Source organism: Ovis canadensis, chromosome 2, assembly GCF_042477335.2.
Source record: "Ovis canadensis isolate MfBH-ARS-UI-01 breed Bighorn chromosome 2, ARS-UI_OviCan_v2, whole genome shotgun sequence".
Classification (NCBI taxonomy): domain Eukaryota; kingdom Metazoa; phylum Chordata; class Mammalia; order Artiodactyla; family Bovidae; genus Ovis; species Ovis canadensis.
This window is the reverse complement of record NC_091246.1, coordinates 170,982,501-171,010,233: the sequence shown is the minus strand read 5'-3', so window position 1 is coordinate 171,010,233 and position 27,733 is coordinate 170,982,501. Positions and strand designations below refer to the sequence as shown.

The 27,733-nt window shown below is 37.0% G+C and overlaps 1 protein-coding gene across 7 annotated transcripts in view; it reads right to left on the bottom strand.

Moving 5' to 3' along the window:
• The window catches only part of ZEB2 (zinc finger E-box binding homeobox 2), a 132,837-nt gene that overhangs the window by 15,971 nt on the left and 89,133 nt on the right, over positions 1-27,733 (bottom strand). For 6 of the 7 annotated variants that reach the window (XM_069577636.1, XM_069577637.1, XM_069577635.1 and 3 more), the window contains exons 3-5: positions 26,898-27,155; positions 21,957-22,028; positions 331-519 (exon numbers count right to left, since the gene is read on the bottom strand). In XM_069577636.1, the coding sequence (XP_069433737.1) occupies positions 331-519; positions 21,957-22,028; positions 26,898-27,155 (519 nt within the window). Of the gene's footprint in view, positions 1-330; positions 520-21,956; positions 22,029-26,897; positions 27,156-27,667 lie in introns of all 7 variants that reach the window. The other variant, XM_069577640.1, reaches the window with a different exon arrangement.

The window sequence follows — 27,733 nt, the reverse complement described above, 5'->3', positions numbered from 1 at the left end:
AACAAAAGGTGAGGGTCAGAATCTCTAAACTTTTTTTCCCCCTCAAAAGTGAAATATTTCGGAAAGATAGGAATCCATGTAGATATTTTTATCTCTTAGAAATAGGCTCTAATTGTTCTTGTTCTTTATTGGATGTACAGATGACACAAATTTGCTGACAAAAAAATTTCACAATACCCTAAAATTACAGTTCTAATCTTTGCTCATGAAATTCCATGCCTCTGCAGCTGTTCTTCAAATTTTAAGGTAAACACCCAGGCATGTAGTGCATTTGTAATTGTAACAGCTGCAGAGGTCAGCGTCGTGGCTAAAAATGAATTACAGCCTCACCATTTTCTTCCTGCCCATTGGCCTCTGGCGTGCCAAGGCGAGACAGCTCCTCGGGGGCTTCTGGGTAAATGATGGCTGTGTCACTGCGCTGAAGGTACTCTTCGATGCTGACTGCATGACCATCGCGTTCCTCCAGTTTTCTTTTGGCAAAGTATTCCTCAAAGTCTGATGTGCAATTTGCATTCTTAACTGAAATGGTAAAGAGGAGAAGAAATGTCTTTTCAGGGCCTTCTTCCCAGGAGCCTCCGTCTGCCTACATCACCGTAAGACACATGGTCTTGCAGAAAGACTGCAAATACCTAGTTTATTTGCAGGAAGTGTTGCTGATGACCACTTACTGATTGAATGGTTATTCTCCTAATATATGGGAAAAAAAGGAGGACACTTTGCTCTAAGTTAAATAGGCATATTTTATTTTCCTCTTCCTGGAAGACTAGTCTGTGTGCTTTGCAAAGAATGAAAGAAATTTTAAAATGTTTTTCAGGGAAAATGAAAAAAAGAACTATATGCTAAGATCCATAAACATGGGAGATAATATGAGCTCAAAGCTACTTTAATAATCTCTATAAAACTTTCTTTCTTTAAAAGAAAGGTGTATTTAATTTTTTATAGTCCACTAAACTTAACATTCCTAACCGTGTATACATTCTGTTGCTAAATGTAAGCTTTTAACCCTCCACTCTCTGAACATCACAGACCACCAGGACTACACAGTTCAAGAGAGATGCAGAAGGATGGATATTCCTGGAGAGATAATAATGAGCCTTTGTTAAAAAAACATTCAAGGAATGTTGGAGTTTATCTTTTCTTAAAATTTCAACGTTTAGCTCAATATTTTAAAGCTGCTGAAAATAAAATTAAGCTCACACTGATAGAAATAAAAAGTAACAGATCGAGTTAAGAAACCGGCTATCTTGCAATGTGATTTTGATATGACTTTTAACTTTTATGACTCTGTATCCATGACATGAATAACAAGTGTAAAGCAATGTTAGCAATTTGTGTACCAAGACTGTATACTGGAAACTACTAGCTATGTTTTTGGAGAAGGCAATGGCACCCCACTCTAGTACTCTTGCCTGGCAAATCCCATGGATGGAGGAGCCTGGTAGGCTGCAGTCTATGGGGTCGCTAGGAGTCAGACACAACTGAGCAACTTTACTTCCACTTTTCACTTTCATGCATTGGAGAAGGAAATGGCAACCCACTCCAGTGTTCTTGCCTGGAGAATCCCAGGGACGGGGGAGCCTGGTGGGCTGCCATCTCTGGGGTTGCACAGAGTCGGACATGACTGAAGCAACTTAGCAGCAGCAGCAGAAGCAGCTATGTTTTTAAAATAAGCTGTGGCTTAAATATCCTAAGTAAAAACTTTTATGCATAAGTCAGTGTTGGGAAAGTGGGTGCCACATTGTGGCTACCAGAAGTAAGTGAAGAATAATCCTTTGCTAGTACAATCCATGGTGGGGCTATACTTTCATAGTTTTTGAGGACAGTAAACCTTGATCTCACTACATTCTTCATCTCACCTTCTCTGTCATAAAAGATACTATAGTATTGATATTTGTCATCCTAATTCTCCCTGGCAATTTGTGGCAGGGTGATGTTCAAGCAAGCCAGTCAATTTTTATTTTTGGCTTTTACTGTTATGAACGTTTATGAGAAGACTAGAAAGTGGAACCTTCCATTAATCAATAAATATTTACTGAATGCCTGGTATGTGATAGGCATCATGTTTTGGTTTGATTAGCAAAAAACAGATCCAGCCTCATTCTTCAGGAAGCCATGAAAATGATCAATACAACTGATATTATCTCAAAAGTAGATATAGTATTACAAACTCAAATAAGTGTTATGAAAGAAAGTTACACGGTGGTATTACAGAAGTAACAGGGGGACTTGACAGGGACCTGATGGAGCCTGAAAGATCAGGAAAGCCTTAACTGATCATGAAGCACGAAGTTAACTGACTTTAGAAGCTAGCGTAGAACAGTGGTGACTGGAAAGAACATGGAGCATTTCAGAATCTGAAAGGACATTGCTGGAGTATGGAGAGAAAGAGGGAGCCTGATGTAAGGGTAAAGAGGAAGGTAGGGACCAAACCCTGCAGTGTGTGCTAGTCCTGTTAAGGATCTGGATTTTCTTCTGAGAGAAGCAGGAAGCCACTGAAAGATATCAAGCAGGAAAGATGTTGGGGTGAAATTATCGGTTATCTGCATTTTCAAATGACAACCCTGGTTATAGTATGATACGGACTACAGGAAGAGGAAAGTAGACCCTGGGAAACCAGTTAGGAGTCTCTTACCATTGATTGGGCAAAAGATAAAGGTTAAAAAAAAATGGTGAGGGAGATTATAGGAAGTGGTTGGACTAGATTTGGGGAAAGCTTGGATGCGCCAACGAGGGAATGGTGAAGATCCCCACCCCTCTTAGGTTTAGGCTTTTCAAATTTGATAGATGGTTAAGTGACATCAGCAATGCAGGAAGCACAGGCATTTTAAAAAGATTTGAAACTATGAATAAATACATTGGATCAAATAAAAGGAAACTGGGAGCATTGCACTTTGTAGCCTATTAAACTAAGTGCTAACAATCTGAATATTGTGATCTCAAATGTTTCTCTTTTGCCACTCTAACTTCTGTTAATTTTAACAAGAGCAATGGTCTAATTCCAGGACCTGTATTTCCTTCAAATAGAGGTTTGGAAAGTGTAATAGTAGATTAAGATTTTGTATCTTGAAATTTTGCTTAAATCTTCTCTTAGTATCTTCAGTCTTAACATCTTTTCTAAGTAGAATGGACATTGATTAAGATCACTTTCCCTCTGATCTATTCATGCTGCCATGGATGTTTTCCAAAGGATACTTGGTGATGACTGGGATGGTATCATTTAACTTGCACCGTTAAGTCACTAGGGAGGTATGAAGGAAATGCCAGCTTGCACAAACTATTTATTCATTGTTTTGGATCATCAAATAACTTCAGATCTATCAAAAGTCACCTTTTGTTTTTTAAGTGCGAGAAAAGATAAAGGGGACAATATGTGTGGATCCAAAGTGAACCTTTTTTGAACAACTTAACTGATTTGATCAGGGATTGACTTCTTTATTAGCACCACGGCAGTAGAAAGTAAGGTGGTAGTGATTTTCTAAACTCAGATCTAGTTAAACATTGTTAAATGTTTAAGACACGATTTATTTTAATTTTTCAAGAACATTGTCCCACTTGAAGATCCTTAGTGTAACCTAGCAAACATGGATAGATATACATTTAATATCACCCTAATTTTATCCTGATATTTCAGCAAGTATTTGAATTATCTGGCTATCTTTGCATGAATTTTTATTTGCATATGAATGTTTCCATCAGAAATGTAATCAAATGCAAATTCAATTGGATTTGCATTAATAGCCTTTCGGCTTAAAAGAGAGGAAAATTCTGATTTTTCTGGATAGGCAAACTAAACTGCATCTAGATACACTACTGGTATTTGGAGAGGCAATTCATTTGGTAAATCAAATCTGGCCATACTAGGTTTCTATGTGAAGTGTGACGGGGACAAAAGATATCAAATCATGTGCTCCTGTTAAGGATCATCTTTGATCATCTTTGTAGCCTGAGAATCAAATATATTGTCTAGAAATTAGTAGGCACTCAAGAATCATTTGTGGAATGAATCTGGAATAAATTATGTCCTTAACACTAATCTTGGTGCAGAAGTCTTCGAAAAAAAGTTAGGTGTAGGAACTTAGACCTACTATTCAAATAATTGTAGAACAATTATGCGATAAACTGTGTAGTCGTGATCATAAGTACTTGCAAGAATTTGACAGGGCTCAGGGGGGTATTCAAAAAGGGTTTTGTGAAGAAAGCCAATCATTTAAATCTATCTGCTCTATCAGGATTTTACTTCATGTGGTACAGATATGCTATTCGTTATATATCTCAATATTTAGAGTCACTTAAGTGGGTTAGAGTCTAGCCTTCTATGAACTAGGTATAACCATCATGGATGTAATGTGATTTTCCCTAATCTTACTATGGATACTAGTAACATATGGTTACTAGTATATGGTTTCTCCACTCAGTACCACAACATTCTCCTTTGCTTGGGATGGTTCCCCACTGTCCCTACTGCTAAGATATATGGTATTCAAGGCAGCTGCCATGTTGTTGCATGATCCTGCTTCCCTAGATCCACTGGATTAATCTGCACCTGAAGTGAAGTGATCTTAGCTCTCCATCCTCTAGGTCAAACCATTGATTGGTCCAGTGGTAGTCAAGAATCCCACTGAGTTTCAGTCAATCCCTTTCCCATGATTTTAGGACTTGTTTCCAAAGAGAGCACCAAGGCAGATTTATATTTTCCAAGCAATTACAACTATATGATGTAGAATGAAAGAATTGATAAATCTCATGTAAAATAAGAAAATTTATGACGAGACAAAATGAAGCGGACACCTAAAGAAAAGCAGAGACAAGATGACAAACTGTGACAGCAGTTTTCTAGCCACACTTATTCCTGAGGTCAGTCGGCTCCTGTATCCTCCCAGTGAGCAAGAAAATTCCCTCTTCTACTCTAGGCTATGTTGTGTTTCAGTCCCCTAGACTCCAAAACACCCTGATTGTTACCATTCTAGAATAAATGATGGAATTAAATTTTGGATACTCTCAAAATTGTTGGGAAAGAAAATATTTTGATTCTATTTGGAAGTCTGCATTTTTGCTTTTTACAAAGATTTTGTAATACTGTATAGCAGAATCAAGAGATGAGGTAGAAAATTTGCTAGAAAGTTATAAAACTCCTCACTGCATTTTTCTAGTCTAAAATCAACCTCATTTTCCTTTCTGTTTTTCTATAATCCTCTTCACTCCTCGATCTCCTTGGAAGAACTGCCAAAACACACTGACAAAGGATATTTGCATGGTATTTATGATCAAGCCATAGCAAAAATTCACAAGAAACCTCAAGTAATTTCTTCCTATACCTCTCCAGAGATTTTGCATTTAGTCCTAAAATTTACCCTGATGTCTTGCAAATATCTCAGCCTTCCCTAAGGTCTGGTAAACTTTCCTCTGTCCAAAAAAAGAACTTCATTAATTAAAAATGTTTCCTCGTAGCCAAATGTGTTTTAATATTGTTAGGGTAACTTTCTAAGTCCCTTTAAGTCAGAAAAGCTCAAATTTCTTGTAAATATGTTGGTCACTCTTACTAATGTTGTTAATTAATAATACTTTCATAAAAACCCTATGTCTATCTTAGATATTAATATTTTTGATAGATGATAAATACCAACATGGACTGACTTTTCAAATTACTGTCTAAAAACAAGCAATTAACCTCTTGAAATTAAATCTCTAAATAAAAAGATATTTATTGGTCTCTTTAATAAATCATTCAACTCCTGTTCCCCTCATAAATATTTCTTAAAGATTCTTAATACTCTTTTTAAAATATTTCTTTTCCTAAAATTATTTTTATTAGTCTTATTTTATTTTTTATAGCCATACCCCACGGCATGTGGAATCTTAGTTCCCTGACCAGGGATTGAACCTGTGCCCCCTGCATTGGAAGCATAGTCTTAACCACTGGAGCACCAGAGAACTCCTAAGATTCTTAATATGCTTACAAGCGGTTAACTTATAATGAGACCTTGATACTTGTTCCATCTCCTTTTTCTGTTTCTTTCTGTTTACTTTTATTCTCTCACCATGTACTTTCTTTCTTTGTTACAAGCATGTGTTCATGTAGGAAGACAGGAGCTCTATTAACGCTGGTCTATAACCTAGCATGATTTCACATTCATTAAGAAATTGAAGAAATATATTTGAATATTATGCTAAGCCATTTTAATAACTATCAAAATGAATGAATAATTCTTTTGGAAAAGAAAATTCTTTGGGGGGGGTCTAAAAGAGCTGAAGCAAGTACCTATTAAAAAACTGAGTAGAATCATTCATCCATCCCTTTGTTTAGTAACTGTTTATTGAGTGCCTACTAGTACCAGAGCGTGTGTATAGGGATAGAACACAGTGATGGTGACTGAGAACTGCTTTTCTACTCTGTGATTCTCCTTTTTAGAGACAAGTACATAAAGTGAGTGTGATTCTGCAATATAGAGATATAAATACATAAATGTGTATCAGAGGAAAACAAATACAAACATACACACTTCCTTAGTATAAAACAGAAATTACGTATTTATAATATCTGCTTTTACTCACTTCAAATGTCAAGGCAAAGGGACCTGAATCTAGATAACTATATCTGTCACCTTTTTGAAAAATAAGCTCTCTTTAAACAACATTTTGAATGGTAGGAAAACACAGAAAATTATTTTGATTTAGTCATTTGTATTGAATTTTTTAGTTTAAAGAAAGCCCATATTCACATTTGTTGAATATAAATTCTCATGGCTACTTTGTTTAAAGTTGACTAATTAATGTAGGATACATATTTTATCATTAAAAATGGATGCATGACTTTCTGCAGAAGGCTTCCAGAATGCACACTGGCACCAAATATCTACAAGCAACCTTGAGGAAGATGATGTTATTCTCATTATATAGCCACACAAGCTGCCCAACAGAGCCTCCAGCTGCTACAGAGGTGTGTGTAAAGCCAGAAAAGTCTTGTCAAAAGTGACAAAGCTTTCTTCTCTTCTTGCGAATTACTACAGTGTCTGGACCGGTCTCTCCATGCCTTCTCTGACATGGCTTTCTCCTGCCAACACATGTTCAGATGCCAATGAGTGTTCCCCATGTATAAGAGCTTCAGGAGAGAAATTTCCGAGGGGATGGGACTCTGTAGTATTCTGCAGAATCAAATACCTCCCCCAACAGCAGGAAGCAGCCCAACTGGGGACAGTGTCTAATTTTAAAGTGAGGTGTTTTTTGTTCTTTTTTCTTACTTAGGGCATCATGAATATCCAGATTTAGAGACTACAAATCCTTTAGTAGTTTTGGTGGCTATGTATTCGTATGAAGACCACTCCTTTAAAACAAAAATCCCCAAGTTAGATAATATGTGTTTATCTTTCATATACCTGTGAAATCTAAAATTTTGGAATTGCTTTATTACCGAAAAGACTCAAACTATTTTATTACATTTTAGACAGCTTTATGAAGGATGGTATTTTTGCCCAGTAAGTCAGTGCTCTTCCATATGCTTTCAGTAGAGACACTTAAGGATGTTCCAGCACAGTGGTTTCAAAATGTGGTCCCCAGGTCGGCAGCATCAGTATCACTTGGGAACTTGTTCAAAATGTAAATTCTTGGGGTCCACCCCCAGACAGACAGGAATCAGCCATCTGTGTTTTAATAAGCCCTTCTGGGGATTCTGATACACGCCTAGTTTAAGAATTATTACTCTAGGAATTCAGTTCTCTGCCTCCCCTGGTTAAGTAAGGTATTCAGTAACATGGTTTGGGAAACAACACAGAATTAATTCTATGCCAAGGAGCCTTTCTGCCAATCTCAATCTGAGCTCATGCCCTCCTTCTACAGAATATCATCTGCATGTCTCAATTGTTGAATTTTTCCCATACATGATAATCTTTCCTTTACATGCCCACGAGCTAATAGAGGCACAGAGGGTCTTATTCACCTTTGTATCCCAATGCCTGGGTTTCCCAGGTGGTGCAGTGGTAAAGAATCTGTCTGCCAGTGCAGGAGGTGCAAGAGATTGTTGGGTCAGGAAGATCCCCTGGAGTAGGAAATGGCAACCTGCTCCAGTATTCTTGCTTGGAAAATTTCATGGACAGAGGAGCTTGGTGGGGTCGCAGAGTCAGACACAACTGAGCACGTGTGGATGCATTCTAGCATGGGGGACAGTGCCAGGCACACAGCTAATACTCAGTAATTGAAAGACTGCTGCTGCTGCTGCTGCTAAGTCATTTCAGTCGGGTCCAACTCTGTGTGACCCCATAGACGGCAGCCCACCAGGCTCCCCCGTCCCTGGGATTCTCCAGGCAAGAATACTGGAGTGGGTTCCCATTTCCTTCTCCAATACATGAAAGTGGAAAGTGAAAGTGAAATCGCTCAGTCGTGTCCGACTCCTAGTGACCCCATGGACTGCAGCCCACCAGGCTCCTCTGTCCATGGGATTTGCCAGGCAAGAACACTGGAGTGGGTTGCCATTGCCTTCCCCGAATTGAAAGATTAGACCCTGTTTAAAATAATTAACTTATTCATTTTGACTCAGCTACTTATGTTTTTTAATCTCAATATCTTCATCTATAAAATGAGCCAGTATATGCTTTCTAGGGAATCCTCAAAGTTTCAGAATTGCATCATTTCAATTAATTCTTTGCCCTAATCAATTTGCTTTTTATTCACTGCCTAGGCTTAGAGAGTTTTATCTGTATTGTTTTCAATTACAAACTCAAAGGAACACAGTTCTGATGGAGGACCCACATACACAGATTAAGGAAACATATTTTGGAGGCGCCTGGAAACCACAGACAACATCACAAATGAAACAGTGCTTATTAAATAGTGCTGAATGAATGAAGGAGGCACTCAAGAAGCTTGGGATATCTGTTCTTTCTTGTGGGGACTCTTGCTGTGAAGTGGAGATAGATGCTCCTAATCGCAAACAAAGCTTATAAAACTGCAGCATTCATTCACCAGGAAGTGACAGGTTCTTCCTGATGTACACAGGTTACAGTCTGAAAATGACCCTTCTGTCTAACCTGCCAAGTGCTATTTCTCTTTTTCTTGCCTCAGAATCTATGTCTTCCTCAGCTTTCTTTTAAAAACTCATTGTATGAAATTAACTAGAAAAAAATTTTTAATGATAATTTGCATGACAGATCTGACTAGAGGATGAAATTCTCCCAACCTATAAAACTGTGACCAATATTATACACAAGAAGAAAATGACATGCTTTAGAACAGCAGGACTCTCTCCTTGTTAAGTATTTAGGTAAATGAATTGTCTGATAAACTGGTAAATTCACTGTTACACAGTTGGTTAACACTATACATTTCACTCAGCTCTGGCCAAGAACTATTTAACCCAAGTGAAAGTGAAAGCCACTCAGTCATGTCCCATTCTTTGCAAGCGCATGGACATAGAGTCCATGGAATTCTCCAGGCCAGAATATTGGAGTGGATAGCCTTTCCCTTCTCCAGGTGTCCCATAAAGGGACACTCCAGGCCAGAATACTGGAGTAGGTAGCCTTTCCCTTCTCCAGGGGATCTTCCTAATCCAGAGATCAAACCCAGGTCTTCCGCATTGTGGGCGGATTCTTTACCAGCTGAGCCACAAGGGAAGCCCAAGAATACTGGAGTGGTAGCCTGTCCCTTCTCCAGTGGATCTTTCCAATCCAAGAATGGAACTGAGGTCTCCTGCATTGCAGGCAGATTTTATTTTTTACCAACTGAGCTATCAGAGAAGCCCCCAGAAGAAACCGAGGTAATTTAAAGGTTTTAACTGAACTCCAATTAAGAGATACAAGAGGAATGGAAAGTTATAAAGCAAGAAGATAAAAAGGTACAAAAACATTCTCTTTTCTCCACTGTCTTCTATGCTAAAGATATGACACACACAATTTATGCTGCAAGAAGCCTAACCCATTGCAGCCTGCTAACCTTATCACTCTGATTATAATTTGGGGGGCACTGGGCTTCCCTGGTGATTCAGACAGTAAAGAATCTGCCTGCAATGTGGGAGACTCCAGTTTGATCCCTGGATAGGGAAGATCCCCTGAAGAAGGGAATGGCTACCCACTCCAGTATTTTGGCCTGGGGAATTCCATGGACTGTATACTGTATAGTCCATGGGACTGCAAAGAGGCGGACATGATTGAGTGGCTTTCACTTTCACTTCGCGACCCCATGGACTGCAGTCTACCAGGCTCCTCCGTCCATGGGATTTTCCAGGCAAGAGTACCGGAGTGGGTTGCCATTGCCTTCTCCGATCTTGCTCAAACAAGAGTTTAAATCTAGGTCTAGCTCTTCGCCTGGGATTCAATTGCTTCTGAGATCCCTGCAAAAGATCTTGTACACCTGAACAGAATTTGTGTTTCTATGCGGTACTTCAGGCAGAGAATCCCTGATCCCTCCCCTTCCCATCCTGCTCATACTCACAGATTATCTTAACATATTTTGTGAGGTATAAGCAGGACTGGCTATATAATGTGGGGGCTCAGTGCAAAACGGCGGCTAGAGTCCTTACCACTGAGTCACCTGGGAAGCCCCAAATGGCAGCAGCAGTACAGTATCAAGCCAAGGCTGAGGCCTTTCCGAGCACAGGCCCCTGTTTGCCTGCAGGCACCACATCCAGGACCCCAGACTCAGATCTAGAATCATGAGGCAGGAGCACTGAGAACCTCCCCATCCAGCGGCAACTTGCACAGCCCATGATTTTCCTTTTTTAATTCATTCTTCCCAGTAAAGTCTCATTAGAAGAAATGATAGGGTGGGTGGAGTCCAAAATTTCTAGTCTAATGCCCTCACTTAACAGATAAAAGGAAGGTATAGTGAAGCTAATGATTTGTAGAAAGTTACACAAATACTTTCTAGAAGAGCTGGGTAGAGAATTCATGTGTCCTAACTCAACCCATTACTCTTTGGACTACAGCATAATGAGTCAATATGAGAGAGAGAGAGAAAGAGAGACAACTCCACCTTTTTAGTTTTTATTCATGCCTGATTGGATATAATCTGAATGGGTCTTAGATGCTGAAAAGATTGCTCTGACATTATAAGTAGCTCTAAACAAAACATTATGACACCATAAAATTAATAGAGGAAGGCAATATAAATGCCAACTTCAATATAAAATATGACATTTTAAACTTCTTTTTCTCAATTTGTCTTTTCATGTCCTCCCTCTTCTGAATCCTATGCACTTTTAAAAAATTTTTATTAGAGGATAATTACTTTACAATATTGCGACGGTTTTTGCCATACATCAACATGAATCAGCCATAGGTATATATATGTCCCCTCCCTCTTGAATCCTCTCCCTTGTTTTATTTTTTGACTGAGTGACTGTATCTAAATCTACTGGGGTAGAATGGAAAAAACATCATGAAATTTCTTCAAATGTTTCACTTAAGAGACTTATTTAAAATTTCCATTTAATACTTAGGGATTGTATTTTTCTCCTTTCTATATTTCCTAATTTGAATCATGTTACAAAAGGCACTCAGTTCAAAAATAACTTTATGAAACATCTTGCAAAGGAGAATTTTTATTAACTATTATGGTTTTAGTAAATAAAAAAAGATGTCTTAAGGCTTAATTTAGGACTAGAGACCAAGAATCACTTTATTCACGGTTCATTTTGCTTTCCCATTTCACATATTACTTGTTTATCCCCCCCACATGCTTAATGATGTCCTCCTACATGAGTTCTGCTTCTTCAGATTAAATGAAACTGTGTCATCTCTTGATAATATTCCATCCCTCACAAACCTTTCCAGCAGAGCCATTCTTGCTTTCATTTGTCTTAAAGCTCAGAGCAATACACGGAAGGGTCAAAATACTCCTTCATTCATACCACCATTTCAAATCAGAGTGCCTGTTTTATTAATTTGTTCATCACTTCTTTGTTTATTCATTCATGCTTTAATGTGAAAAGCAACCTGTTTATAAACTATCGAGGCTGTATAAACACTGCACCTACTGAGAGGAAATATGGAGAAGAGCAAACTTAACCTTGACCCTCAAAAAGCCTCCAGTCTGTAACTGTAATTTTTTTGAAGTCTTAGGTCATCCATTTTCACTATCATGTCTTAGGACACAACCTATACAGTTCAAGTGAAATGACACTTATCCCATGAAAATGTTTACCCCAGGCTGTCATTACTCTCATTCTGGGGAACTTCATTACCGTGCAGAATCGCAGAATCCCGGCTGCTTGGTGCTCTGACTTTCTCTAGTCCAAGCACAGGGATGGCCCGCCACGCCTGGGTATGGCCAACCCTGGGACAATGCCATCTTTCTGAGCAAAACTTGGAACTTTCACTCTCTGATTTCAGCCTGTTGCTCCATCCCATCATTCAACCCCTCATCTCCTGAAACAGGTAGTTCATTGTGATAATCAGACCCTGACAAGTCCCTCGGGCCATTGCACCCACTCTGATTTTGCCTGCCTCGGTTCACCTTGAATTTGGAAGTCACTTCCATTCCTACCCCCTGTTCTTGTATCATTCTTGCCTTGCCAAACTAAAATCCTATGTCCATTCCCATACTGTCAATTGATGATCTCTTTTTCTCCCTACTTCCAAGAGTGCAACTTCTATGATGTGAATTCCATCAACTACCTAAAATTCAACCAAAGTCTCTCTACCATCATTCTCCCTTCTTCTTTTGATTTTATTGCTAGAAAAGATGTGTCTCTGCCCACAGCCAAGGCTACCATCTAAAGCTATTCCCTCACAACTCTTCTGATAAACTACTCCGTTTTTCACCTCAACTTCTTTTACATTTCAGCCTTTTCCTGTCTCTCTTTTGTACAAAGGCATGTTCAGCAAGCCTTTGTCCTGGAAAAAAACTTCCCTAAAATTTGCAGTCTCTTAAGTCACCTCCCTATTTTCATGTCTTTAGTACATACACACATATTTCTTATTTAGCTACCATTGTTTTACTCAGTTGAATATGTCATTAATGAAAGTGACTACTCACTGTATGTTTCATGACACCTAATAAAATGCTTTGCACTTTGTAGAGTCTCCCAAATTGATTACTGATTTAACAGCTGATGAGGCCATAATTATTCATTTGTAAATTTTACCTTCACATTATTGTAATTTTTGTCTTTCCTAATGGCATCATAAGATTTTGCATTTCTTAAGTATAGGATTATACCTTCTATTTCTTTTGTTTCTTTCTTGAACCTCAGTTCAAATTCTGCACACAACAAATACTATAAAAAGAATGAAGTGAAGTACTTTTGTGGTTGTTAACAAGTGACAAATATTATTTAATTATTATCTAGGATAGAACGGAAAAAAATATGATTTCTTTTTTTAAAATAGGTGTGTTTAATTCTGAATTTAAAATGAACTCATTATTAATCAGTGCCAATATTTTTTATATGATCTCTGATACTAGTCACTGATCAAGTGAAGGAAAAATCTTTGACAGCTTTCAACATCTTTATACACAAATATAATAAATACTACTAAATCCTCTTCTACATTCAGAAAAAGGATGCTAGATAAAGATGAATGAGATAGAAAGCTAAGCTAGTGCTTCTTAATCTTCCTATTTTAACTTCAAATGCAGCTTTAGTGCAGTGAAAAGTAATTTGTCCTACAACTTGTCTGGGTAGTTTTCCAAGATGTCAAAGGAATTTAAATGGCTATGTCTCTCAAAATCAACTGGTTAGTCCTCCCATTACAAATTTGTTAAATATTGTATTTTTGGATTCTAGAGAAGTTAATGAGGAGCCAGTGTGAAGGGAGAAAATAGTTCAGAGTACATTTATCTCTCAGTGCATAAAAGTGGGTAAGTGTGGGACCTCCCTGGTGGTTCAGTGGCTACCAGTCCCGGCTCCCAGTGCAGGAGGCCAGGGTTCAATCCCAGGTCAGGGAACTAGATCCCATGTGACACAACTAAGACTCAGTACAACCAAAGAAATAAAAAATACTTAAAAAAAAATGGGTAAGCTTACTTCAGATGCAAACAAACCAGAAAAATAACCAAAAGAGGGTGAATACCTAATATATGTTATATATTATACTTGGTACTTTAAAAATGATACACCATTTTGTTTGGTTAAAAATGATATACCATTTAATCGCTACAATCAGATTCTGTACACAAGGAATCATTAGTTCCACTTTACTGATGTACGATTGTAGAAATGAAGGCTTTTTATACTCAAGTTCATGAAACTAGCAATTGGTAGAGACAAAATTCAAATGTAGTTTATTTGACTCTAGAATCTAGAGCATCTGAAAATAACTTTTGTTTTTTTATCTGTGAAAGCATTTATATATTATTCCTAAAATATTGAGAGTATGTTTAATGACTATTAGCTACAGTCAATACAGTTAGTTCTGTGGACAACAGTTTTCTTCTGTTATATAAAATTAAAAACTGAGACCTAAATTGGCCTTACCCAGTTCCTAGATGTTTGGTGTTTTCCTTTTCCCAGCAAAGGAAGGAAAGATGCAGGTGGTTATTAATAGCTCTTTATAACTAGAGTGCTAGATTGTCTGAGTAAATATAACTTTCACACATTCAAAGAGTAAAACATCAGGGACCTATTTAGGTCTTGATATGCACGTGGAAACACATTAATGCTAATGATCACCATGAACCTACGATAGATCCTTGTTACTACTAACATGTAGGCAAACTCATGTTTATAATGCTCCCAAGTTTTTCCATGTCTCCAATCTCCTTAGAAAATAGCTTTAAAAAATACACTCAAGAATTCTCCATAGTAATTTCATTCTGAATTTGAATTTGATTAACATCTGAAAGATGTAACGTTTGTTGCAAAAACTTATTCTTTATGTGTTAAAGCATACATTTTTCATTTTTTAAAACATTAGAAGCAGTGTAAAAACATTAAATGCAACATATAAAGTTATTACTATAAATCAGGGTTTGCAATGCTCTACTTCCAATACATTAATTTTGCTGTGCTGCTAATGTAACTTTGTTGTAAAAAAGTAGTGACATACTACTCTTACTTCAGGGACTTAAATCCTGGTTTTACTTTCTGAAAATACTGGACTTAATCTTCATCGCAGTATGTGATGTCCTTGCCTATTTTGACTTCTCTTTTCAGAGTCCATTTCTTCTCCACCTAACATTTGTTCATTCATTCATTCATTTTACCAGTTTATGATGCATACCATGTGTCGCTGCTGTACTTTGGAACAAACAGGGAGTAATCCTTTCATTAAAGCAAATATTTGGGGGGCACATACTAAGGCCAATACATACATTGTTTATTTAATTGCCTTAACAGCCCTATGAGATACATACCATGTTAATATATCCCTATTTTATAGCTTAAGGAATTGCTTTTCTCTATGAAATTAACTAGGTGAAATGTGTGCAAACAACATAAAGAGGAACAACTCAACATGCTAAAATTAGTGGTGTGCACCTGAGGGCTGTGGGATTTCAGAGAAGGAAGAGATTGATGTGGTCTGAGGTGTTCAAGGATGACCACATTAAGGAAATGGGAGGTGAGATGGCTGTGAAGAACAGAAGAGTAGGCAGAATTCGGATAACTGGAGGAAAGAGAGTTAGAGATTAAGGTCTCAAGAGACAGCATGGGGAGAGATTGAAATGTAGTATAAATGTGATTCTTATTTGACATTACCAAGGGATTTGGTCTGACAAGAGTGTAACACTGGTGAGACGTGATGCTTCTCAATGCCTATCTGAAGAAATGTGGAGTTTGTCTTTTAGGTACTGGGGGACTATTAAAGATCTAAGAAGGGAATTTGGACCATGAGAAATGGATTCTAGGAAGAATGTGGACTGACCAAATAGAAGAGCACATGAAGGCCAGAGGCCAACCAAATGTGACTGAATCTTCCTTATCTGCAGGATTGGAATAGAGGAAGATGAAAATGTCTAATGTTCTCAGACAGGTGTCAAAACTATTTCAACCTGTAAATATAAAAGAAAAGCCCAAGTGTTGTTTTTCTGTCATTCATGCTCTCATTTCTTCACATACTCTTTCTGACTCAGGACCATTCTAGGATCTGTGGTGAGAAAGTGACCAAAATTCCACATCATTACTGCTTTCAAGCAGCTTATAATCTAATGGGGAGAAACACATCTGCGGGTGACTAAGTATAATATGAGAGAGAATAACTCTCAAAAGGATGAGTGGTAAATCCTGGAAAAGAGAAGGTCAGATGGCTTCCTGGTGGAGATGGCCTTTAAGAATGCGTGTGATGTTGTCAGGCTAAGAAAGAATGAGTGGCTTTCTAGGCAGAAGGGAAACAATGAACAAAGGCAAAGGAGGATAAAGGGTCAACAATCTTTCAGGGCTGGGGCATATTCTGGGAAGTAGTATTGAAGGCAAGATGGGGTTAGATCATGGAAGGTGCCGAATCAACTGAAATGCTGACTCATTCTTAAAGCAACAAAGAGATACAAGGCTGAATATGAACTGAAGAAGGGAAGGAAGTTATCCATTTGCCCTGTGTTTGGAAAACAACTTCAAACAAACTTTGTTTGAAGAATGGATTAAAGAAATTGGGTATTGAAAATAGGGAGCCTAGTAAAATAGGTATTATAATAGCTCAAATGAAAGGTGAAAATTTAAATTAGAAGAGTGAAAAAATGAGCAGATTAATAAAAGTGGTATCTAGTATTTGTGATAGTGGAATTGACAAATTCTTTAATTAAGTGAAGTGTGTAGGAGTCAAACATGATACCATACTTTCTAGCACGATCAGCTCTTCAGAGTGGGGAAAAACCTTCTGAGGGTAAAGGATATGTTAGGTGATTTAGAGCCAGAAAAACATCTATTTCTGCTTTATTGACTATGCCAGAGCCTTTGACTGTGTGGAACACAATAAACTGTGGAAAATTCTGAAAGAGATGGGAATACCAGACCACCTTGACCTACCTCTTGAGAAACCTGTATGCAGGTCAGGAAGCAACAGTTAGAACTGGACATGGAACAACAGACTGGTTCCAAATAGGAAAAGGAGTACGTCAAGGCTGTATATTGTCACCCTGCTTATTTAACTTATATGCAGGGTACATCATGAGAAATGCTGGGCTGGAAGAAGCACAAGCTGGAATCAAGATTGCCGGGAGGAATATCAATAACCTCAGATATGCAGATGACACCACCCTTATGGCAGAAAGTGAAGAAGAACTAAAGAGCCTCTTGATGAAAGTGAAAGAGGAGAGAGAAAAAGTTGGCTTAAAGCTCAACATTCAGAAAACGAAGATCATGGCATCTGGTCCCATTACTTCATGGCAAATAGATGGGGAAACAGTGCAAAGAGTGGCTGACTATTTTTTGGGCTCCAAAATCACTGCAGATGGTGACCGCAGCCATGAAATTAAAAGATGCTTACTCCTTGGAAGGAAAGTTGTGACCAACCTAGACAGCATATTAAAAAACAGAGATATTACTTTGTCAACAAAGGTCCGTCTAGTCAAGGCTATGGTTTTTCCAGTGGTCATGTATGGATGTGAGACTTGGACTATAAAGTAAGCTGAGCACAGAAGAATTGATGCTTTTGAACTTGGTGTTGGAGAAGACTCTTGAGTCCCTTGAACTGCAAGGAGATCCAACCAGTCCATCCTAAAGGAACTCAGTCTTGGGTGTTCATTGGAAGGACTGATGTTGAAGCTGAAACTCCAATATTTTGGCCACCTGATGCGAAGAGCTGACTCATTTGAAAAGACCCTGATGTTGGGAAAGATTGAAGGCAGGAGGAAAAGGGGATGACAGAGAATGAGATGGTTGGATGGCATCACTGACTCAATGGACATGAGTTTGGGTAAACTCCAGGAGTTGGTGATGGACAGGGAGGCCTGGCGTGTTGTGGTTCATGGGGTCGCAAAGAGTTGGACACGACTGAGCGACTGAACTGAACTGAGGTGATTTAGATTTTATTCCCAAATCTGTATTAATTAGCTATGTGGGATTTTTTCCTACAGTTTCCTCAGCTATCAAATTACAGTCAAGGAATTGTTTCATGGTATAACTTTCAATTTTCAAACTCTGTGATTCAGTTCCACTAAGTCCATCCCACTAGTTCTTACAGCTTTAAACTCAGCAGACTATACTAGGAAGGAGCTACTTTTAAATTCTAAAAGACTACTCTATCCACTGATATGAACTTGGTTAAATTCTACTATTTAACAGATTTGTACAGTTGAGTAGGAAATTCAGAGGTCTTTTCCTTACTTTCAGCTGGGAATGAAATTTGTGTGTTGAATATTCAGAAATAATAGAGACCTTTTCTTTGTCTTCTCTTGACAACTTACTCCAGCTAATAACAACACTTTTTATCAGAAAATATGCTTAACCTGTTTAAGATTTATCTATGACAATGTCTGTTTGTTCTGCTTTAATTTAAAAAGAAAAAAAAATGGTACCTGATATAAAAGAATTTCATATTCATTCTTAATAAAAACCTGTTTGTTGAGACTATTAATTTTAAGGCACTGTCATAGACAATGTGGTAGTCTCAAACCAATCCGTGTTCTCAAAGTTTGCAATTTAATTTGGAAAAAAACAGCACATTAAGTAATGACACTCTATAGCATCTACAGCAAGTTTAACTGATTTGTTCTATAAGAGTTCATTGGAGGAAGATATCACTACAGGTTGGATAGCTAAAGAGGAAGGTCTGCCAATAGCAGGACTTAGGTGGGGAGAGAGAGATGCTCCATGACAGGCAACTTCAACCATTAAAGATGTCTTATTTCAATTCTACATGTTTTAGTATCCAAAATGATGCTAAGGATAAGAAGCAGTAAACTTATGGTTGGGAAGAGATATGTGTTTATTCTCTAAAAGGCCAGAGTTCTAAACTGAGGATCACCAGTAAATTCCGAATTACCAACTCCAGTTATTTGCTCAGGATTCTTTCAGTTGCAGTTATTTGAATCTTTTGATTCAATTGACCATTGTATATGTTCCAAACTTTCTTTGGTGTCTGGCTATTTAATATTTTTCCATCTCTTAGTCTTTTTTCTTTTAATGAATTTGATTTTTCTTCTAACCCACCAGAAGCCCTGGCGTCAGCTTTCTACCAATTTCAGTAAATACACTCTGAATCATAAATGTTTTAGCCCATGATGTTAAATACATCTGAAAATATCTGCATGGCTCTCAAATCTTTCTCACCCTGACTTCCTGGGTTTCAATTCCTCATTTCCAAAGAATACATACATACATACATACATACATACATACATATATATATATATATATATATATATATATAACTTTTATATGAAAATACTTGTCTAAAGACAAGGTCAAGTTCTTTTCCAAACTGGGTCTCTTTCTTGTTTATCTAGAAATAGTATTTGCCATGTTCTAAACATGCAGATGTGTAATCTTGAAGCCATTTTGATTCCATTACCCAGAAAATCTATTGGTTGTGAAGAAGTCAGGTTACGAATTTCACCACTGTCACTACCCGAGGACAGGCTTTTTTGTCGCTTCACACCTGAATAACTACAAGGATTTCCAGTTGGTCTCTCAAAGTCTAGTTTTTATTCACAGAAATCATGGTAGTTTAACATGCCCTGAACTCTTTTCTCTGTTGCTTTACATTCTCCATTTACTTTTAACTTACATGTCCAGATCATTTCCCATGAATTGCCTCCTAAAACTCCCTGATTCAGCCAAATCTTCTTTCTCACTATCCTCTAAATAGATATTACAATTTGCTTCCCCTGGCCCACATGCTCCTGTCCTGCTAGAAAGGCCTTCCTCACTCCTTCATGACTATTAAAGATGAACTTAGTCCAAATTTCACCTTCTTCATGAAATCTTTTCTGAATATTCACCTCATAGAACCTCTCATATTTCTGTAATTTGAAATAATTATGATTCTTACTGTTTGTGGCATGTTTGTCACATATTTTCACTTATCACTTATTATTTTTTCCTTGTGCTTTAGTCTCATCTTCCAAAGTAAATAATAGTCACATCTAAGACTTCTGGCCTATCCTCAGCCATAGGTGCACACAAAAGTGAACAGATAGAAGACACTGAATGAATACTTATTAATTTATTTATTGACAATACATATGAACTATAAGTAATAGTAAGTAGTATCGGAAAAAGGAAATCTTAAGGGTAGGTGAAGGAACATTCAAAATTCATTTTTAAATCTTCTGAATAGGAAGCATTTTTATTAACCTCACTTTAGACTTCAAATGAATAAAACAGCTAGTAAACTGTCATTCTGTGGAATAAATTTACTTTAGTGACACTTTAAACACCTATAAAGTTAATGAAATTAGAGTTTATTTATGCTTGAGGTTGAAATTTAACATTTGTCTTTAACAGGAAGATAAAGCCATTTTTGATCCCATGAGTTGGGACATTATAGAAAGTATCTAATTTATGGTATCTCTTTATTATTATGCTTTAATATGAAGCTATTTTGTCTAGTTTCTAGTTTACATGGTAATGGTACCACTGCAACACAGAATATTAAAACTAGAAATATTCTTAACAAGCAACCGATGTAACCTATTCATTTTTCAGATGTGGAAACCGAGAAGGGTAAGTGACCTGCCCAAGGTCACAGTCTAGTTATTGCCAGAGGTGTAGCTAGAAATTATGATTGTAGGTTCCTAATTCTATACCTGTTCCATAATCCCGTATTGTACAGTTTCAGTTTTGTACCTCATATCGACATTATTCAAATGAAGGAAAATTTACAATCGTCTTTAAAAAATTATTATTTCTCTTATTTTTCATCTAAGAATGCAAATTAGTGCCTGGTAAGTTATTAATAAGAGCATTCTAAATAGAAGCACAGCACGAACTGTCTATTGTGATGTGTTTCAACATAAGGGAGATATGAATATCTTAATTATTTACATTTCTAAAGCTTCGTAAAACTGTGACTTTTTTTCCATTGGTGAGTTGAGTGGAAATAGCTATGTGATTTTTTTTTTTTTCTTTTTTTTTAGACGATAACCTTATCCTGGGCACTACGATAATATTTGCCATGGTAGTATGAGGGATTGTTTGAAACACCAAAAATACTTAGCCTTATCTAGGAAAAAAGAGATAAACATAGTGAGTCAGCATAAATTTGCACTAGTGGCGTGAGAGGGTGTGAGAGGAGATGCTGTTCAGTTTTGGGGAAAGAACACGAAATGTCACAATTGTCCTGAAACTCTATTCTAGAGCAGTAGCCGAACAAAACAAAGCACTACCTACTACCTTCCTGCGGCAATTTTTTAACTTCATCAAAAAGAAGAGAAATTTACAATTCTCTATAAAACTTAGCCTGGAAAATATTATTTAGGGGAACTAGAAGGTACCGAGAAATAAAATGGAGAAAGAATAAAAAGGAACTCAGATGATCAAGTTTTATGAGGAATGCTCACAGAATTTTGGTTTGCCTTTCTATAAAAACATTTTATAATCTAAACTACACCATCTCATTTGAATCTCAATGACTAATATTAGTGGTGACTGGAAGTGCTCAGTCATGTCCAACCCTTTATGACCCCAGGGACTGGGATATTTCCCCGGCACAAATACTGGAGCTGGTTGCTATTTCCTCCTCCAGGGGATCTTCCTGACCCAGGAATCGAACCCACATATCTCCTGCATTACAGGCAGATTCTTTACTGATGAGCCTATTATAGTACAATTTTCAAATTATATTCAAGCAATCTTTAAAAAAAAATTACTATCAAAAGTTTGCCTAACGAATGTTTTGAAAAGTTTTTTTTTTAATCCAGTTCAGTTTTCTCAACTTTCACAGGCAAATTAAGGATTTAAGAATAAAAGATATATTTGCTGAATAAAATATCAAACTGGAAAATTCTAATTTGAAACAATCAAGAGCCTTGTAAAGTCTGACTTAATTGTTAAGTCATGGACATACAAACGGATGGGGCAGTGCTCCTGCTCCTGACTCACTGAGTCCTCATGGTCTAGGACAAGCATGACCTTGGCGTGGAAACTTCCTTACCTGTACCATTGTTAACTGTGGTCTGGATCGTGGCTTCCGGCCCCATAGTGTCATAGTCTTCCTTCATTTCTTCTGTGGGGGAAAATTATCTTTAGCATTCGAAAATTGTAGAAAAGCTTACTATACTAAGCATGCCAACCACAGGAACAAGGAAGATTCTTTTCAAGGAAACAGAGAAAAGGCTTGTTGTAAACCTCTAAACAATAGCTTTGTTCAGGCAATTGAATGAATCCAATAGTGCTAGCTGCACAAGAACTTATTTACTTTAAGCATTACTGCAAGCTGTGAAAAACAGAGGTGCTTATTTGGGGCAAACGAAGGGCTTTTCTTCTGGTGGCAGTTCTAGTGACAAACAGGGGGAAAGATATTATTTTTTCAATAAGAGTCGAAAGCAACTAAGTATTTGCCCTGACAAAAAGGCACGCTGGCTGCTATAGCTCTGGTAATGCTGGATGGCCAGAGGCAAGTCAGAATTTTTTATTTTATTTTCATGTTTTTTTCCTCTCCTTGAAGTAGCTATGATGGTGCTAATCTATGCAAGCAAAATTTTAAAAAAACCTAATTCTACATACCAGAGCTTTAAATGCCCAGTTTATAAAAAAGCATGCCAGAGGTACTGAAAACACCTGTTTCACTGTTTTATATAAACTTCTAAAACATATTTTCTTTATTCCTTTCCTTACCACTCCGTAAATAGCTTTATTACTTACCATTTATTCCCCAGTAGGGAATCATAGTCATTTTTGAGGAAAAACATATAGGTATAAGAACAGCTCAATGTTCTGATGAAAATATGTTACACTGAAGTTGAAGATTTATAAATGATAGAAGGTCATTTTCTAAAATTGTAATATCTTTAATTGGAAGAGTCTAGAAAGTAGAACTCTCGAATTTTCTGTTATCAAACTAAAGAATATGTGAGGGCAGAGAAGGACAGCTAACAGTTAAAAATCCTGCAAGTAAGTAAATTTAACATGGAATTTTAAAAATTGTAATTTTACAATAACAATACTAATGAGAATCAAACACGATCCAGGATAAATATCTCTCTGTGATAATCAGTTTGTTTCAAACAAGAGAAACTTTATAAATAGGACTCTGTGAATTCCCAAATTTATCCTGACCATTTTTGCTTATCACATTTCAGTCATAATTATTTGGTAGAAAAACAGATTCTAGCAAATGTTACAGCAAAATTAAAATATATGTTTTACAAGTAGTATCCTGCAGCATATCTGTTCATGGGATCAGAATTGAAAAATCATGAGCCTCTTAAGGTAAAATACACATATATAAATTAGGCTAATATAATGCCCCTGGGCATAATACTGGTCAGATAATTTGAATGATATTTGTTTAAATTCTATGACCACTTTAAATCAGTCTTGGCCCTGGACGTCTTTCTTATTTAAGAAACATTTTAACAGGGACATTTTGCATAAAACATTTAGGCGTTCAATATACAGCAATATTGTATTGTCAATTGTCATAATTGATTGGTTGAGAGGCTCCTTCATCTGATATTTTTATTAGTCTCTGCAAGGAATTAAATTAAGGTATTTCTGAGAAGTTCAGTACTAGATATAAATATAACTTTTGTGTCTTTCTTCCTCGCTCCTCTCATGTGATTTCTGGTAGCCAAGAATCAGAAGAATCATAAGTTTTCCATCTGAGAGATCAAGTCACTAAGGGGAAAACAGTTAACAGCATTTTTTTTTTTTGCATAATAGTGGTAATGTTCAAGATTTCTGCTGCACTTCCTTCCTCATTGTCATTTTCTTATGAAAAAGTAAAGAGAAGTTACAGGGGGTGGTTGCTTCCCAAATGATTAAATGTTGCATATTCACATGTGTAGTTGGCACTTAGTGTGTCCTGCGTTCTGTAGTAATACTTTAGCTACAACCCTCTTTTACCAAAGATTGTGCAACTGAGATGGTGTCATTTTTACCCTGAATGTACTCTGCTTCAATTTACTGAGCATCAAGCTTTTTGTTTTTTGAACATCAAGCTCAATTTATTAAAATGAAACACTAAGCCCTTTCAAGTATGTATTTGAAATGCTATTTATATGCCTATTTAATTAAGCTTCACAGGAATCCATATTCAGAAGGACATCATCATGTAGGTTAGGAGTATCCCCTCTGAATAAAAGGCATCCGTGGCTGTCTTTCTGCCTCACGCCTAACCTTAAACATTTTCCAAGACATCTATTACTCAGCATACTGCATCTAAAACCACATAGTACATTTGTTTTTAAAGCACTTGTAAAAGTTTGCATCTTCTAGTCACCCTTGGGATGAAGGTTTGTGAAAATAAAGAGCACTTTCTGCCACAAGATGAAGAATCCTTGAATAAGCAGAGAGAGGCCAGATGCAGGTGATTTATTTAAGTCTGTGTCAATGATAATGATGTCATGGTTTCCAGCACGCTGTGTCCACCCCATTGTGGGACGAAAGAATGTCAAGGACAATTCTAAACACAAAACTTTGATTGTGCTGGAACCGGAAAGGCACAGTAAGAACTCCACTGCGTTCTTCAGTGGAAAACCTGCATCCTGCAGACAAACGACAGAAAGCAGGGGAGAGAGAGCACAGGAGAGGGGGCTTATCTCAGAGTCAAGCTATGTGCTGAGGTATGGTGGTAGACAGGCAGGCACCAGGGATAAAACACTACTAAATAAAACAGCACCCGAATTAGAGTTATTGTCTATATTGTGTGTTTTGAACAATAAATAAGAAAAATATTTTATCAGAAGAAAAATGTGTTATCTAAGAGGCAGGATAAACAATGAGTAGCTTTTTAAGACCAATTTCTTTTCATTAGACATCAAGGCACCACATCAGAGCACTTTTGGAACAATAAAAAAAAAGAACAATAAATCATTACTAATCATTAGAACCAGACAGGTAATAGCTGGGTAACTTTCTTGGTCCAAGTAGCCAAATGAGATTAGGGATTTACATTTTATTTAATTATTGTGACTCCAGAATGCTAGTTTATTTACCATAAAGGTAAGAGCAAAGAACAGCCTGTTCATTTGTATCACAGGCACCATTAACTACAGGTGATAATAGAGTCTCTAATGCATTCATATGGATGATTGTATATTAAAACATTCAGAATTATGATCCATGACCAACACAAAAAGCTGCCATGATCACAGACCACTACAGCTTGACATGACTGTTTTGGCTGTTTTTCAATTATTGATCTTAATTTTTTAAAATTAAACTTTTTTTCCCAGAAGTTTGGAGCTGTCCATTTGTTATATCGTTATTAATTATTCCTTTAAGGGTGGAAATTCTAGTAATTGGTCCTTACCCTTGATTTCTAGATATTAAAATTTAAAGCATCAGAACATTCATTCTTATAGCTCTGCATATCTAGTTCATTAACAAATATGAATAGCTAACACCAGCTCATTTAAATAGTATGTCTTACATGAGTTCTCGCCACACTCTGTTTCTGTCACACTGCTCCCAAGAATCATTGGCTCTTATTATACATGTAAATGGCTATCATAAAAATAAAAATTTCATTTAAGATTGTTAATGACTTCTGCAGCAGTCAGACTTCCTTTAATGATCATCCTCGGCCCCTAATTAAACGTATTTATCTTTCAAGCATCTTTGGCTGAGTTCTCCCTCATAGTTGAAAATCTAAAACCTTAAGTCTTAATGGATAGAACGATAAATGTTTATGTGTGGGATTGCTGATACTCAAGAAACCTTCACCGAAAGCAAAATTGGAAACAGAAAGAGCACAAAACTTGGCACAGTATGTTAAGGAAAACGAAAAACAAATACACTACACTCAAACTGCCATCGGTCTTTTTTTTCTCCTTTTCTTCACATTTAATTTTCTTTATAGTGGAAGTGCTTTTATTATCTCCCTTCTAGTATACCAAACAATTACTCTGCCTACGTTCGATGTTTTATAGTCTGTGACATCACAATAGCATATAGGTAGACTCCTGTGCTTACTTATTTCCTTCCCACCCACTTCACCTATTTATAAAAATGCTATTGTTATGTATAGCATAAGGAAAAAAACAAAGTGGGGTAAATCATGAGAGCTCTCATTGGGTCTTGGAACAGAGATTAAGGAGACACCAAGGTTTGAATTAGACGGGTTATTAAAATTTTTTTTAACAGGCCACCTTAGCAAGTAGAGATGAGCAGAAGGAGTTTACGGGGATATGACTAATGATTAATTCTCTTTTATTTTGTTAATCATTTCACACCTTGGTGATGTTTCATGAGTGAATTTTAGACCATGACAGTTCCATTCTCACAGTGGCATCTGAAGTTTTAGTTTGAACATAATTTACCTTATTTTTATTATAGCTGGCCTTGGACCATTTCTACTTCCCCAGAGATTCCCACCAAACAGCAAGAATCATTATCGAGTACTTAGCTGTTAAATAATAAGAAAGCTACCTGACCAGGTAGAAGTGTGAAATCACATTCACACTTAATAAAAAGGAATGATTAGATGGTTGAATTACAATAGGAGGTGTCAGACAGACACTGAAACTACATTACACTGACATTATTTGGTTTGTATCACTACACAAAACTTTCAAATACATGTCAGTTGTGACTTCTTAGGTTTGCTTCCATTTTCCATCTTGAGAGGGCACATCTTGATCATGTTGTATAAATTGGCACATTGTACATGTGGCGCAAATCCTTCACGTTGTGTGTTTAAAACGTAGTTCATATTCAACTTGCATCCAAATGGAAACATAATCCCTTCCTAAGATGTCAGTGCTGTAATGTGATAACACAACTATCATTTCATAATCTGTCGCCAGCTTTGGTATCTCTATTCTGCGAGGGCTCTGGGAAGAAATATTTTAATGATCTGGTTGTGGAGGTTCCACGAGGTAGGACAATTTGAGATGGCATAGAAAAAGGCCAAGTGTTTTTAGACACTCACCTGGCCCATCTACAGAGGCTTGTAGAATGTCGCTGTTGTGCCAGGCATGTTCCACTCCACCCTCTCTTATCTCATCTTCCTCTTCCTCTCTTGGCAACAGAGCTTGGCTCACGTGTGGGGAGGACTCATGGTTGGGCACGCTAGCTGGACTTCTCTCCTGGTCCAGAGGGTTAGCAATCCCGTCCTCCTCAGCAATCTGAGGCTTGTCCTCTTCATCAGTTTCAGAACCCGTGTCCACTACATTGTCATAGTTCACCACTGAAGAGAAAGCACAGACACACACTCTCTAAACACTCTGTTGAAAAATATCAGTTGCCCCTTAATTGTTTAGTTAAATAGAAAATAATGAATATGTTCAAAACTTAATTACTCAACCACATCAGGAAAATAAAATGAATGTTTTTCGTGTTTTAGCATTTGAATTCGTATTCAGCTCTAGCTGGGTACTCTTTCTGATTTCCAACAATTTTTTGCTAAAAAGATGGGAAAATTTGAAAAGCCACAGAAATACATATACTCAAAAATATGCCTATATACACAGAGACATACTGCCATATGCCCTTTTGACAGTCTACACAAACTTATAAAATAGATCTGCAACTGACAATTTTATTAGTTTAGTGACATGGAGTGTTTACTATAAAACATACTATAAATACGATGTGACTTCACTATATTAGCTGTGGTTTTATTCCTAGAAACAGTAGACACACACACACACACACAAAATGTCCATCTATTTACTCAAATACATGAATACATACACAAACCTGTTCAATCTGAAAGGTTCACTGTTGCTTCTACATCAACCGTCATGTGCTAAGGCCATTTATATC